This window comes from Syzygium oleosum, unplaced genomic scaffold, assembly GCF_021117445.2.
Source record: "Syzygium oleosum isolate NSW1041296 unplaced genomic scaffold, Sole_v2.1 Sole_v2.59, whole genome shotgun sequence".
NCBI classification, from domain to species: Eukaryota; Viridiplantae; Streptophyta; class Magnoliopsida; order Myrtales; family Myrtaceae; genus Syzygium; species Syzygium oleosum.
In genome coordinates this window covers 134,821-151,400 of record NW_026607543.1, presented here as the reverse complement: position 1 = coordinate 151,400, position 16,580 = coordinate 134,821, and the positions used below count along the sequence as shown (strand labels likewise).

At 40.2% G+C, this 16,580-nt stretch overlaps 1 protein-coding gene across 2 annotated transcripts; it reads right to left on the bottom strand.

The window, feature by feature from the left end:
* Window positions 1–465: 465 nt before the first annotated feature.
* Window positions 466–15,514, bottom strand: LOC115684582 (uncharacterized). Of its 2 annotated transcripts, XM_030609366.2 has the most exons (22): window positions 14,622–15,512; window positions 12,871–12,986; window positions 12,511–12,719; window positions 10,815–10,934; window positions 9,104–9,232; window positions 8,893–9,018; window positions 8,233–8,288; window positions 8,054–8,153; window positions 7,839–7,956; window positions 7,464–7,673; window positions 6,936–7,266; window positions 5,921–6,014; window positions 4,717–4,825; window positions 4,331–4,602; window positions 4,120–4,247; window positions 3,703–3,937; window positions 2,977–3,165; window positions 2,594–2,886; window positions 2,331–2,514; window positions 1,977–2,219; window positions 1,320–1,411; window positions 466–1,202 (listed from the first exon to the last, which is right to left on the bottom strand). In XM_030609366.2, the coding sequence occupies exons 1-22, from the start codon at window positions 15,455–15,457 to the stop codon at window positions 1,055–1,057; spliced, it is 4,338 nt and encodes a 1,445-aa protein (XP_030465226.2). In that variant the 5' UTR covers window positions 15,458–15,512; the 3' UTR covers window positions 466–1,054. The 2 variants fall into 2 exon arrangements, with proteins under 2 accessions (XP_030465226.2, XP_056163736.1); XM_056307761.1 differs by lacking the exon at window positions 9,104–9,232 and having other exon boundaries at window positions 14,622–15,514.
* Between the last annotated feature and the right edge of the window lie 1,066 nt (window positions 15,515–16,580).

Genomic DNA, 16,580 nt, shown 5'->3' with positions numbered 1-16,580 from the left:
GCTTGGCTAATGGAGAAACAACAGATCAGAGCCGGTTTGTCCAACCTTGGGACTATGACCGGGACACGTCGGCCTAAATGCCTCCCCTACAATATGCACCACAAGTGCCGGAGATGCCCTGGGAGAGCAAACTGTCCTAAGACAAAACATACCGCAGGAAGTGTCATTCCATGGTAATGCTGGAAAAAAGTGATTAGATCACTACATTGTCACAATTCAATTCTCAGCACTGAAAAAGGACCTCACTCAAGACTGTAATTGGATGTACGTGTTCTCCTGTTTAGCAACACAGCTTGCTAGCTATGCATTTCAATTGATGGATAAAACTCGTGCATCCTTATACTGCAAGCAGAGCTTTAGCCTTCAGCAATCAGCAACTGGCAAGACTCACCCAGATAAGATAAAAGAAGAATCTATGAAGCAATTTGAAAAAAGAAATAGAAGAAAGCCAACAAGACACCAGAGTAACAATAAATGAAGAACAAATCTATGCTTCCATAAACAATGAGATCCTTTATATACATAACAAATAGCGCAGTGACAACGTAGCGATCAGTACAAAACCAAAACTAAGCTGACATGCTTTCCCAGAGCCAAGAATTGACAGTCCCTTTACACGATTACACTCACTTTACAACTCATGCGAATCTTATGACACGATTACAGTTACTTTACAACTCATGTAAATCTCATGACTAATCCTTGCTTGCAATGACTAGAATTAGAGGAGCTCAAAGCTCCTACATCATCACATCTTGTACCCTGTGCTGAACCCAGAAGAGAGAAGGCCTCTAGAAAGAGCAGCTTTGAGAGCTCTGACCTTTTCATTTATGAACGGTACACATCAGATTGAATCTTTGTAATTGAAGAGCTGCTGCATGACTTGGAACTCCTTTCTCCCATGAACCCCACCATTTATAAGTTAAAAGAGAAGGTAATAAAAAAGACCCTGCTCTTTACAAACATCTGAAGATCCCCAAGGAAACAAAAAGATAAATTGTATACAATTATAGTCCCGCTTGCCCAGCTAATCCATACCTGATTAGTATGCACATTAGAAATGCCAAAACACCTCGGGATCGTTGCTGTACAGGGAGTGATCTTGGATTTCCTGGTTAGCCACATGCCAATCAATGAGACGAGCTTGTATGATTTTGCACAGCACCAGCCCAGAAGGAAGCATCCACCATTCACTTTCATCCCTATTTGCCATCGAAACAAGAACATTAATATTTTTACGCTGACTGATGCAGTGTCCAGCAAAAGAGAAGAGGGCTTCAACAATTGCCATGCCATGGCAGCCGAAGACAGAAACTTACGCACTAAAATTCCAGGACTGAAAGTTTGAGTTCGAATGCTTTTTTCCACTGTGGTTCTTGTAATGAAGAAATCCACAAATGAAAGCAACTACCTGTTCAGGTGTAAAGTCATAGAGATGGTTAGAATCTGCTTTATTGCCAAAACAAAAATCTATGGCATTTGACATGTCTCATGCGCTGCTTAAACTGCCGTAAACAGTTGGCAGCATAGGTGCATAGGAAGGACAATAGATGCACACTCTTATTCTTGCCTTGCTTCTCTATCAGATAGTGATAATTAAGAAAGCTAAGCCTTTTACTATCAGATCAAGAATATGTAGGAAACATATCTCCAACATTAGCTGCTGTGTGACAGATGTGCGTCTCAGCAAAGTGTACACTCGAGAAGCAGTGTGAATATAACAAGGCAAGGAACATAATGAAGGTACTTGAACCCACAACAAACCTAGGAAAAAAGCTAGTCTTCCAGTTCATTGGCATATCCTAAAAATTCAGTTCCCAGAACAATGCTGTCTTATTAACTGACAGCAGCAAAACGGTAATCTTGAATCTTCATCTCATTAGTGGACACCATCAGAAATAGTAGTACATGCAAGGCACAAACGATTAATTCTGCACTCCAGTATAAAATGTAAGCTTAAGATGAAGAGAACTTACGACATTGATCAAGGACGTGATGTTCCATAAAGCATATACACGCGCCAGGCCGGCTGATCGCCTTGGTCCATGACTAAATAATGCACTAATTCCAGCCGGGAAAGGATAAAGAAGTGCAAGAGGGAGTATAGACAATGCTAAAAGGAAGTCCATCAGAGAAATGGAGTAGAGCTGCAGCAAAGTAAGCAATACTAAGCTAAAGTCTCCTAACAGCAGCATAGAGACCACCAAACCGACGAGATCCTGCATTAACGAGAGAATCGGTCAATACAGTATTCTATTAATTCATCTGGATACCAGAGAGAGAAAGGTTTATTGGCAAACTTGATGGACCTCATTTGAGGCATTTATTACCTGATGACCAACTGGTTTAGTATTATAGATGACAAAAGATAGGGGATAATACACAGCCTTCTTCTCTTTGAAAGTTCGCAGGCTTTTGGAATGTAGAACACCACCACACATCCTTCTATATGTCATTAGAGGTTGTTTCACTACCGAGTGGTCCACTGGATCATCTCTGTAAGTTCGAGGCAAACTGCAAATATACCAGAAACTTAAGCTTAACGGCACTACCAAAACTCTGGCCTCAAAGTAGCTTGCACGAATATAGTTACCATGGTCGCTGCTGCTCAGGTTGCAACAAACCATCTTGACCTTCAATGGATGATGGTAAATTTTGATATTCAACGGCACATGCTATAAGTCCAAACTGGCAATATCCTGAAGCAGTAGGCTGAAAGGAAGCTAGGTTGAGATGCACGTCATATGTAACTAAAGTAGGGTTTGCATGTGTTTCAAGCCAGCTAACAAAACGACCAAGTGTTACTCTTAGTTGTCCACGGCGCACTAATCGCAACTGAGCATTCAGACCCGCCACTAATCGATACCATATTGTAGGCGGTATTGCCTGAGATCAATAATAAAGAATAAGATGCTTTTAAGAAATAATATTGCAATGACGTGCATAAAAAATGATTGTAATTACTAACAATCTTACTTGGCTCATGAGGCTAGTGAGGATATTATCATTGTGAAGGCAGAAAGGAGCCATGTAGCTCCCATCTCCTCCGAATATCAAGGACATTGGAAATCTTTGATTCAGAGAAGGAGGAAGATCAGCTCGCTTTTCATCTCCACCGAGGAAAAAATCCAAATAGCCAAGCATTAGGTCAGATGTTGCAGCCACCTGCATTATGACATGAAGATCAATCCTAAAAGAAGTTTTTTTTTATATCAAAATCCTAAAAGAAACTGATAGCCTGAATTTTAGCATAGCTACTGTCCTTGTGCAAAATGACACCATCATAGCATAAATTTCTACGATATATTTGTATTGCAATATATGATGTTTAGATACAGATACACATAAAATGAGCCATTCTCTTCTCAAGTTCATTGGGATGTAGCTATCAATGAATACTCTTCTCATTAAAGTTAAATACGATTCAAACCCACAATACAATCATAAGGTACAAAAACCCACCTCTCCAATTCTTTTACTAGTCAGTGTGAAGTACCAAAATTCTAGAAACCATGAAAGGTACTACTTCTAGGGCACTATGCTTACACTGTTCAGTAAATATAAAAAATAGTAAAAAAGACTAGGATGTGTGAACTGATACCATCAATCTTCACAACAGACCGTAAATTGAAGTGAGAAGATATATTTAAAAGACCAGCTGACGTCAAGCTAATAGATCTACATGCTTTGCCAATATCAAACCTTAATCCCCTCGTAAAGAGCACGTGAACGGCAAGAACGTAGGCAAGCATGATCATATTCTGACCGAACAAATTCACGAAGTTGCTGTAGTTTGTTTTTGCGACAACGCTGGAGCCATGACCATGACAGCGGATAGGCAAGAAGAGAGAGAATCCTGTAGACTGATCCCTCCCACCATTGGTAAGCAGCTAAACTATTAATCTCATCTACAAATCTGTTAAATGCATCCTCGAATCTGCATATATTTAGGTGAGAAGAATCATCGAAAGAGTATGGACTATAGAGCTATGGGAAAACTAACAAATCAATAATTTTTACATATCAATCTCAGGCAGGCATAGAGAGGTGGATATGAGACATTGAATCCCACAGTATCTTTATATAAGCAGTGAGGGTCCTAGGGAGAGGTGCACTTACACGATCTCTATAATTTCTTCAGGAGGAGAGTGAGGTAGATGCCAAGGTTCACTAAAGGTATTTGCCCCCATGAAGTACATTCTGTGAACGTGGCTTTGAGATTCCTCGATCCTATTTGTTTCCATAACCTAAAAGATTACATCATTAGCATAATACATACGAGAAGTTGGTTACCTGAATTTTAGGTATCAGAAGCAATTAAGGGAAGTACCTCATTTAGAGACTCCAGAAAAGGGAAAGAGTGATCTATTCGAGAACTACGTCTAGGAGGAACAATGGCCGGTGATTCTTCACCACCAACATACTTCATCCGTGCAACACTAAGGACTAGAGCTAACAGGATGAGGACAGTCAGAAGAATTAGACTAAATAACCATGGCCCACCAAAAGTGTATATTAGCTCTTCAAGTGCAGTATAACAATTTGGCATATGAAATCTTTCCGAAACACATTTGTAAGGGCAAGGAGTTTCTGTCACACCGCCTGTCAAGGAAGATGGAGGCCACACAAATTCAATAACTAGATGGAAAAGATCAATAAAAAAAATTAAAAAGCTCCTAATAGTACATTTCAAAATCACAATGAAATATCAGACACCTCTCACTGCCATGTATATTGCACGATGGGGAAGCTCGTGAAGTGAGCAATCCTGACAAAGGGCTCTATTTGATCCACTTACATTCTTGTAAGTACCCACGGGGCATTCCTGCCACACATTTTGAGAGGTTAAGTTGGAACATATAAAGGAAAATAGTAACTGCATCAGCCTACGCCAATCATACAAAATAGTAAATTCATGCAGAATCATATGAGCTGGATGGTAGTAAATGCAGCATACAGGCATTGAAGAGCATACTTTAAGTCATCACAGCTTTTGCAACTTCAGCAATCGTCAACAAGCCCATTCTAGTGCACGTAGATTCTAATCCACGACGTGTATGACTTACTGAGACCATGCGAATTGCACCTATCTAACAGACTATTGGATCAATTATCACTTGGTTTACCATGTCCACTAAACTTTCAATTATCTCAATCTGTCACTAACTAAGTCCATTGATCAGCCCCGTGCCATTGGCCTCCATTATCTTTATGTGGTTTTCTTTTCCAGATGGTCGTTACCTGCTATTGTCGTAGCGAATTTGGTGACATTCCAATGTATCATAGCATTGTTAGGTCTCACTTGTTATTAGGAGGATTTCTTTACCGCAATGAGGTGTCCAAGGCTCTTCAAGCATAAGACTTGTCACCACTGACTGCAATAGTCCTCATCCCACATGCAAAGGCAATTAATAGAGCATCAAGTCGATTGGGTCCAGGCTTTTTCTCTCTCCTCTCTTGTTGCCGGCACCCAAAATGGAGCCAGATTAGGCCCTTTTGCCAGGTTCACCGTTTTCTTGTTTGAGATTTCTTCCTTGTTTCAACTCAATCCCCTGGTCTTTGGTGACCAGATAAAAGCCTCTTCTAGTCACTGGCAATGGGTTAATGATTAAAATTGCTATTCGCGTTTCTTTTACTTCTTTCACTTATACCAGCACATAGATGCCACATCCCACAACGGGCAAAGAGGGATCTAGACAGAAAGTAATGGCAGCAACCTAATGGATACACTTTACGAAGTCGAGTGACCAAATTTAAATGTTTATAGTTTAATGAATTAACAGGAGTACAGCTAAGTCAATAAGCGATTTCAAAGTGTTGAAAACCAAGATCATACATTATTTTCTCTAATGACAAACCAACTCTAAACAATCTATTATGCTTGATTTTTGTAAAATCAACAGATTTGATGATAGATTACCTTGCAAAAAACACCATAAAGCCCCTTTGGGCAGGCCTTTCCTGTAATAGTTCCATTTTCACCAGCATAACCACGGCCTCTGCCAAATCCTCCCCTGCCATTAGGAAAAGAATTTAGACCAAAAACTTCAGACCATTAGCACAACCATACTTTACTGATGTAGGACACCTAAGTATGAAACCAATCCACATGAAAAAATCACAATGTTCATTTGGTAGCATCAGTAAAGTTTTATGTAGTGTTTTTTTATTCATTCTAGATGGTAGAATGATGACAACCTAGAAAGCAGCTAAAAAACTATGAGGCTATCTTAAAAATTGTTTTGCCCTAGAGGATAGGGAAATGGTTCAGGCTTCAAAATTTGCATTTCAACTTTTTAAACGGGATAAAAATGGCATATCCAAAGCTTTTTAATGCAAAGACCATGCATCTCAATTCAAGGACCAGCCCTTGCACGCCAAAGCCAACAAAGGTCAGCCTTCTTGAGTGTTGACAGCCTAATATGATTAGAGTATCCTCTGTCTTCGTGTACAAATAAACCATGCAAGTCTACGCTCACATGATTATTGTAGGCAACAAGCTTTGGTTGTTGAAGGCTTGCAGCCAAGAAATTCAATTATGTTACAATACCTAAAACTTTCTGAAGAAAACTTGAAGAAATGTAGCGAGTGTTCTGTCATGATGACAAAAGAACAAACTCCTACAAGGCACGTTTCTCCTTCTTTAAGCCATTTATCAACATTTATAAAGACTATATAGCAGCCCAGACAAAAATAAGCTTTGGAGCGAAATTTGGCAAGCATTAATCAATGCATGGCAAGAATGAATGGTGGCTGGTCAGCCAAGTGAAAGAACCGTCAAAAATCATCAACGTATAATAATAAAAATCTCAACCGCATCAAAACCTACAACTAGCGTAATTTATCTAAATCAAAGCAATGAACATGTGCATGAAAATAAGCAAACTAATTGATGCACTCAAACTCGAATGAAGAAATTAGTAGTAGATACAAACCCCATTTGGATGTTTCCTTTGACACTGGCTATAGGATAATATTCGTCCCCAACAGGAATACCTGACCAGTGAAAGTGTACTCTCCCACCACCCCCACCACCACCACCATTGGGACTCCCATGTCCTCCGACGGTAGAGATGATAGAAGAGTCACCAAGGACCAGCGCATGAATAAACAGAAGAATAGTTCCACCAGATCCACCTCCAGGTCCTACATCTGAGATGGTCCTACCATCTGTTTCTCTTATACGCTCTCCAAAACTCTCCCCATCTGCTCTAATGGAACCATCAATCGACAGACTTGACAATGAGTGCTCCAGCGAACCCATTACTACTCAAAGCAATAAAACAAGATTAGCATTTGTGTGAAAGAACAAAAGTGAGATCACTAACTTAACGTAAAGATCCTAAGCAAGCTGATCCTCAAAAGATATCCTACTAGCAATGACTAAAACTGCATTATCACAAAGGTCTGAAAGAAAATGAACGTGAAATCAACAGGGCAGCCGTTTTTTTCCGAAACTTTACCTATGATACCACCCCCAGCAGTTGCACCGGCAAGACTATCATTCCCACTACCACTACCAAGCTCACAAGGCAATTCTGCATTCCCATATGTGACCCCACCTGAGATAAAACTCCCATTATGATATCCATCCCCGCCTTTCCCACCATGCCCACCGCCACCACCAACCCCATTATCCATAATTTTACCTCTACCAACTCCACCCGTGCATCCTGCAGGGCATAATGAAGATCTGTAAAACTCATGCAAACATAATAAACAGTGGATGATGAATTTACACGTGTTGAAAATAAGTTGCTCCTTGTACTTAAAAACAACGATTTGCAAAGCCTAATCACGATGAGATATGTACAAATGAGATAGTGTATCCTCCCTACCAAGCCCAGATACACTAACTGTTCCGGTGGAGTGTACAAGTACTGTTCTGACCCAGTGAAAATGAAGCACAGAACCTGTAATGCTTCCTTCAACAATTATATCTTCAACTCGACAGATCTGCAGAGCCAGTGTCAAAACACTAAGGCCAAATCATTTTACAGTGAAAGAAACAAATGTGACTTATACAGGGTGAAACAGCTAGCCAGTAAGACACCTGAAGAGTGAATGACAATGAAGAATTGACATTACAGTCTTCGGGTGGATGTAGTAACTCTCTTGGACAATCCTGGAGCTCACAATAAAGTCGTGGAGTCCTGTAATACACAAATATGAACATAAAGATGCGATTACATCAACATGCACTATCTGCAATTGGCAAGCACCCCAACTTACAAGTCATCATCACTGGCAGTTTCCAAAGGACCTCGCAACGTAGACCCTGGTCCAACCTTCACAAATTAGAAGATAATCAGCCCAATGTGTACAGAATATGCAATAGAGAGAAAAATAAGTTCAAGACAAAGCCCAAGAAGCATATGAGATTTATTCTAAGCAAAAATCCAGTAACATGGGGACTAATGTAGGTAATTTCATGCTATATAATATGACCACCAACATTGCGTGTCGTATTTCTTTTTTGATGGACCAATAGAATCAATTAGAGACAGCAAATTAAAATCAAACAACAACAGCTACACCAAACTGATCCATTTAGCAAAACTTGGAAACGAGAAAAGCTATACATAATCCACTAAAGCGAAACCAAGAAATGAAGTCAGCCTAAAATGTTCTTATGGAGCCAAGCTTATGATTGCAAGAAAATCACTACTCTTTGTAATGACGGCTATCTGAGCAAGTCATCAAGAAAGTTTAGTCGTTCAGCCAGTCCAAAGAAATTACATGATAACCCGAGAAAATATCAGGAGTTTCAGCATAACACTTCAGTCCACATATGTCACGGTTGAAAATAAATCCAAAAGAGATATGACTCGTACTTGACAAAAAATAGTACTCATTATAAGGGGATTAGGAGAAAAGAGGTCTTCATCTTACACTGATGCAGTAGAATAATGATATAACCAAGCGTTGAGCCTCAATGAGATCGCCTGGTCCTGATAAATTCAGGGAACCTTGTCCATGAACTCCTAGATTTGCATTTGAATGTATTACAGATGATTCCTGGTACAAGGAGTAAGGGTGTTATTTTATATCATACCACAACCAAAGTCTGGAACAAATAAGAAAGGAGGAAGAGATAAACTACCCTCAGAACCACAAGATTGCTAGCCTCAAGCAAGGATGTTGCCAAAATTGCATCGTGGCCACCATCAATAAGCATCTTGGAGTTCCACATCAAGTGCATTTTGACCGACATACGAAGAGCTCCATAAATCTAAAGTAATAAAGTGCGATTGAGACATTAACTTATTAATCAGACATTGACAAACCCCAAAAGCCGAAAGGAAAAGCAAGGGTTCCGCATTTCAGGTTTGATTGTCGTTATGGTTTTCTCTCCAGAAGCTAGCATGCTCTTATATCTTGGATTACACATTTGAAAGACGAGCCTTTATTGTCTTAGATCAAGATTTAGAGTTATATTATATGGTGCCAACATGACTTCCATTCAGGATATTCAATACTTCAATTTTGTCATGGATAAGATCTTGGGCTTGAAAGAATAGCACTTCTAGTTGCAAGTACCCGTACAGCAAAATTAGGCCATATTCCTTCCACGTATATAGACAATGATGGAAACTGGAAGTTCTATTCTAACCGATGAAAGAGTAAGACTTTGATGCATTTTTCTTACTTCCTGTTTTATAATTCATTCAGCGTAACAAGGCTAGATGTTGTGCCACTTACATGATTATTTTTCAAGTTATGTTTCAAAGCATCTTTTAAACAACATTCTTTCAATAAATGAAGTTGTGCTAGCCAAGACGCTGTCCATTCTTGTTTACTGTAAAGGAGAACCTTCGCCATATTATAATAGTCATTGAATAAGAGCCTTACAAATCCCCAGTAAGTGTCCAAAGCAATGAATCTCGGGTTATCATGTAATTTCTGTGTATGGTGCAGAATCCATGAATTCCATTATAAGAGTCGCTAATGTAGTCCGATAAGCTTAGATAAATATATAATCATACCAGGAACTCTATATCAACACAACTAATAAGTGAAGCAAAAAGACATCAAGATGGTATATCCATCTCTACCTAGCATTGACCTTTTGGGCTCCTCTCAGTACGAGATCAGCAGCAAAAGAAAGTTTATTAGTCACGATTTCTCAATTTCCTTCTATTGGTACTTTTAGTCTAGATTATGATTTGTGTGAGAGTAAATAAATATTAAACCACGCCTTCATCTAACAGTTTAAGCTTTTAGAATAGTTGACAGTGGTCCCACAAAATCTCAAATGGTATCAGAGCCGGAGGTCATGAGTTCAAATCTTTCCGACCCCAATTGCCTCCCCAATTAAATATGTTCATGCTTAGTGCTAGGCAAAGAGACCAGACTAAGCGTGAGGGAAAGTGTTAGAGTAATAAAATATCAAACCATACCTTCATCTAACAGCTTAAATTTTTAGAACAGTTGGCAATAATCTCACAAAATCTCACAATTTGAAATTTTTTAAAATACTACTCACAACAAACTCCCACACAACTTCTAGGAATGGAACGAGTAACACTTAAATAAAGTTCTAACAAGCAGAACAAGCTTTCATAGTCTAACAGAAAAGATAATTAACCACACATCTTTTTGTGTCTCAACAAGTGCATAGTTAAGATGCTACTGTACATTAGGACAAGAATAATAAATACTGAAAAGTTCAAATGCAGTACTTTATCCCGAACATGACTATAAATCATGCACAGAAGAGAGAGCATATTTGTATCCGTATAAAGCTGCAGTCATATATATAACACTTGTAGAGATAAATTCAAAGGAAGAAGGCAGTAAGGCCAGTGACTTGCCTTCATTACAGAGTCGCTCATTAAAAGCTCTTCTGCCATTAACTCAAATTCCGATGTGCCCAGATGTGCCAGTCCAAAGCTCAGCATAGCACCAGATGACAACTGAAGTTGGCCTTGAACCTATACATCCATACTCTTTTAACAAAGAAAAAATGACAACGCAATATAGCAAGAATCACCTTGCAACCTAAAAGTTAAAACCAAGAGCGCTGTTTCAGCTAACTCCAAGGGAAAGTCTGACTGAACAATTTCTTCAAGCAATTAAATTAGCTTTAATTGCTAGTTAAAGCATGCAGTCTCATATCAAACATGCCAATGTACATGAAGTACAATTTTCTGTGATTATGCTCTTTTTCTGTTGATAATGAATACCCGCTCTTTCTCCATAAATTTTTCTTATAGCAGAAGCCTCTGCTTCATCTGGTCAAGCCAGCCTAGTCAAAGGACAAAAAACACCTCAAGGAACTTCCAAGTGAACATGTTGGCAATATTTGAATATCTTGTAAGCATTCTTTTCAGGGTAGTAAGCATATTGCAAACTAATCCCAAAAGCCCGATCATGTCTCGTAGCAAAATCGTGTACTAAAGCACTAACGAGTAAAAGATAATATTGGCGAGCAAGTAAAGGTCCTGCATTATACAGAACAGAAGGGAGGTGGAACCATAAAATAGTATTAAATTTTCTGACAGATTGCAAACAAGTAACACTTCTTCCTTGAAAATATTGTTTCGTAAGTAAACCAAAGCACAGAAAAAAAATAAAACTTAAGAGCTTAAGAACTAAATAGAGGGCAAAGTTCAGGATATTATTCATCCCAATTGGCAAATTTTACACCGAAAATATTGAATTTAACTCCAGTATTTGGTATAATCAACCATGAAAAGGGAGAAAAATGAACACTAAAGCATACCTGGTTGCACAAGTAAATCTCAAGAAAAGATGGACAGTAGAGACTTATGTTTTCGAAATCTTACATTCTTCCCATAATTAGCAATTTGCTATGTTAGGCTCATGTGAGATCACGAAAGACAGATAAACCCAATATTTTCTGATCCACAAAGTTCTTGCTCTAATTAAACATGTCATGTAGAAACTATACAAGCACAAGAAAAATAAAGTTAGGAACCACATAAAGAAGGGGCCAAAACTTGGAAGTACCATTTGGTATGCTGAATTTAATTTTGCCTTACTCTTGCCACTATTTTTCTATTTCTATTAAGCTTACGAGAGAGAGTGAGGTTGAGAAGCTTCGTTCTTTGACTAACTCAAGATAAATTCAATAACTGTTAGATTACCTATCCACTGGTAAGTATTTCCAGAGAAAGTGCGCAGCGGCCAACTGATTAGGAAAACAAACAAGCCCACTGATGCTTAAAGGTCGAAACAACAGATGATTTCTACCACCTACGATCGACTCAAAAGCATAGCTGCAAAACACAGCATTGAGACCTGAACCACTTTGATGGTTTAAGTACTTAATGGCCTCCTAGAAACTTACCAAATAAACAAGGAATTTGTATTTCTTGAGAAGTTGCAAAGAGGTTCAACAAACCACTATAATCTTGGAGAGAATGTAACACAGCAGAAATAGAGCAAGAAAGTTTTTCACCAACCCGGACACAACCCGAATAAACCACTATAATTTTGGAGAGAATATAACACAGCAGAAATAGAGCAAGAAAGTTTTTCACCAACCTGGACGCGACCCCAATACAGAGGAAGGCAAGCCTTAGCATGATTCTGAATATAAACATTTGTCCAAAGTGGCTGTTTAGGGAACTCTAGCAGAAGAGTGTCAGTATGAGTGGACAAGTTGTGATTGTTGACAGTAAGACTCCGAGGTACAGCATCATAGTAGGTCCCAGAAGCGCCTGAATTTTCAGAACAACCAAAACTTCTTCCCCCTGAAAAAAAAAAAAGGTCGAGATTTTGTAACAATGCAGTCAAGGAAATTCCTTATTGTAAGTCTAGAAGGGAAGCTCACAGAGAATCTTGGTACTCCAATTGGATAACTTTAGATGTATATTAGAATATAAAACTAGGGTCTGGTCTCACCGTGGACAAAGTATCCTGTGTCATCATGTCTACTGAAAACATTTATCGAGATTCTTCCGCCCCCACCTCCAGCAAAACCGCTGCCACCTGCGGCACTAATAGTGCCACTTCCAATCCTGCTTTTTAGAAGGATCTCTTTTAGTTCACAATTTGATACAATTCTCATTGACGTGGACATAATAACAGAAGACACTTCATCAAACAGAAATGACTAAGTTGATGAATGGAGCATCTGATTGATGTGGCTGGATGCAAGCATAGCAGCAAATACAATGCTACACAAAAAACCGTCGAGCAGTATGCCTGCATGCATATTTCTAATCAAAACAATTCACGGTCAGCAGTACATAGCCAGTCTCTTGTGAAGCCCTTAAAGTGTTCTTGCAAGTTGCCATTAAAACATAAACAGCAGTTGCTGCTCTTACCCTTCAAGAAGTGAAGTAATATGAATGAAAACAACTGGCCCTTCAACATCATTTTAGTTGAAATGAGCAGTCATGCAACGACTTATAAAAAGTTTGATTGTAAATTATGAACAATCGAGCATATGCAGCACACCATTGAAGCAATAACTTTTTATGCTTGGCTGTTCTAGTTTCAACATCAGAATTTGCAAAAGTTGCATCAAAGCAAGACGTGTACCAGTTATGTTAAATGAACTATGAAACTTATTCTCAAAGTTAATAAGAAATCCTATTCCTATGTATAATTCCTGATATTCTAAAATAGCATATACTCGCACGTTTACCCTTCAGCAGTGATGCAGGATATGATTCAGTTTTTAGTATTTTGCGTCTTTTCCTTTTTCTTAAGTCTTTTATGATGTTATTAGGTTGCTAAACAGTCACGTGCCAGTCATGCAACTTTCAATAAGCCCCAACTGCTGAGACTAGAAGTTAATATTTTAGATCACGGTTTGAGAGTTCGAAATCCCAGTATAAATAGGTCTTTAAGTCTCTTTGTCATTAGCTTTCTTCATTCAATAAAAAGCAGTGGTTTTTCCATTAACCCTAGGATACCTTTCCTCTGTTCCAGCATCAATTCAACTTTATTTTAGCCCAGTTTTTGTTCTTTTTGCTATCTTCTACGTCTCCGACTATGTCAAATTGGTATCAGAGCCCCTTGTTATGGTTTTTCCCTACATCAAGCAACTTCAATAAAGAAAGACTTTAATGATAGAAAATTCTACGTAGCCAACCATCAAAAGAAGATACTCTCTAGCTTCACGATGCATGCCCCCTCTATAATTGGACGAACGCGTACACGATGCACTTCACAGACAAAGAAGTGGTTTCACAACTAAAGTCAGAGTCAACTTATTGTCATTCTGAATCAATAAGGTCCATTTCAACTGATCACCAAAGAACCCACTAGTTCGAGACATTAAGTAGCAAATAGACTAACTCCATGAATCAATGGCAGGAGCACCAATCTCATTTGCTTCTTACCTAACCATCCACAAGCTCATTATATTTTCTTAAAACAGCTGTAGTATCTATTGTAGACGGAAAGAACCCTCAATGCATGCAACTAAGAATCTTACACTCAAGACCAGACAAGATAGACATAGTCATCAGCTAACGAAAACAGCGAAAAAACACGTGGGACATCAAATCTAATGCCACTCACTTTTAACAATGCCATGATACACAGAGCACTATCTACAATCAATTTCAGAAATCACGATGCACCAGGAGGCTAAGAAGAACATCTAAATGTGGCTTAAATTACTCAAAAGGAAGAGACATTACATTCTATGAGCCTGAATATAAATGCTGCCACCACTGCCTCCTCCACCCTTGACACCACCATCACCTCCATCTGCCAAAAGACTCCCCGAGACCTCGATTTCATTCTCCACCTCGAACTTAATCCTCCCACCTCCCTCCCCGCCATAATCCTCTTCCTTACTGGTGGTCCCTCCCTTACTCCCGTAGCTATACGGCTTGTCCAAAGACCGCCAAGAATATGCATCTCCGCCCCACACATCATCGGGGAGCTTCTCATTATCGGTCAAACAATTCGCGCCTCTCCCACCATGTCCGCCGCCCGCCCCCTGCACACCCTGGGGTGTGCCGCTCGTCTCCGCCGGCGGCTCCCCGGCCAATCCCGAAACGTTTATCAGGGACCCATCAATCAAACCAACACTATGAGCTACCACATGCACTGTACCAGCAACAATAACCCCATTTTGGCCTAGACTAAAATTGCCACTTATATTAACCATTATGAAGCAGCCCCTAATTGGGCAGCTAAGACGAACACCCGGAAGTACATATAAATTCCCTAAACCTTTGATATACACATCATCGCCGAATTCTAAGGTCTTATTCAGCTCACAGGTCGAATCGATAGAGCCAACCCCGTCGAGATCCTCGCACGACAACGGGGGCGGGAGCGGCAGGTCGGGCGGCGGGGGCGGCGACGGCGGCGTGTAGTCGCCGTGGAAGCCGAGCACGTCGCTGTCGGCGGCGACGACACCCGAGAACCCGTCCCCCGAATCAGCGGAGAGACCCGGCCTCACGGCGAAAACGGCAAGAATGTGGAGGATCACGAGGCACGGGGCTTCGATTGCCGTTCGAGCCATTCCAGCAACGAAAGGGGGCCCTTCGCTGAAGGCGAGAGGGGGGGCCTCAAAGGGTGTCTGAATTGGCGAAGGAGCTCTGGTGGGTCATCTGGGCAACAATGGCGGTCGAGCAAATTTTCTTGAATTTCTGGGGGGTGTGATGGTGAGGTGTGAGATCAGATGATCTTTTGCAGGAAGTTGCTTGGAGAGGGAAGGAAATGGTATGGTGGGGGGGATTGGACTGAATTTTGGGAGGTTGAATTCCCCTTTGTATAAGATTACAAAACGAAACGTAAAATTTGGATCGGTTCGATGAAGGTTATACGGTCGAATCGTCGTCGAGGAAAAGAGGGACGTTGAAAGGCGGGTCCAGGAGCGAAGGAGGAAGAAAGAGGGAGAAGATGAACAGGTGGACGGGAAAGCCGCACACGTGCCGAGATGAACAGGCGGGGCGGGGCGGGCGGACGGAAAGCGGCACGCGTGCATGGCACGTGTGCGCTTTTTCTAAAGTCCCCCAATTGTTGTTTTGTTTTTATGTTACGTTTTGTCTATTTAAAGCATCTTTTTGGAATTTGAGGCCAATTCGGGCCCCAAATTTTGCACCGCTTCGGGATGAAATTGAAGAGCAATAAGAGCTCCACCTGCATATTGGCCTGTAGGTTCGACCGACGGTTCGGTTCGGTTCGGTTCGGTTCGGCTCGATACGATTGCGATTGTTAGATTGACTTTACTTCTATGTTTAACCGCGGTAAATGAAGCCGGTTAAAGGACGTTTATCCATCCAATCATCTTATGATTCGGAAAATTTCGATTCGAATTCGATCTAATTGGCCCACTGGCAAATGAAATTTGACCACCGAGTTCTCATTATACATCAATGAGTGGGACTCCTCCAACCCCATGATTCCTGATGGGCCCAACTCAGCCCAATTAGGAACCGCTAAACAAAACCAAATCAGTCACTAGTCACTGCACAAATCTTCACTAGCTCTTGGAGCCGAAGATAATAATAGAGTCTTGGACCTGGGTTGGCTCGTATGAATAGTTCACATCCCTTTAAAGAAAAGGCCCAAAAATGCTGTTCTCTAAAAGAAAACCAAAAAAAAAAAAAAAACAGGAAGCTTGTAAAGAGTCAAAAGGTTCA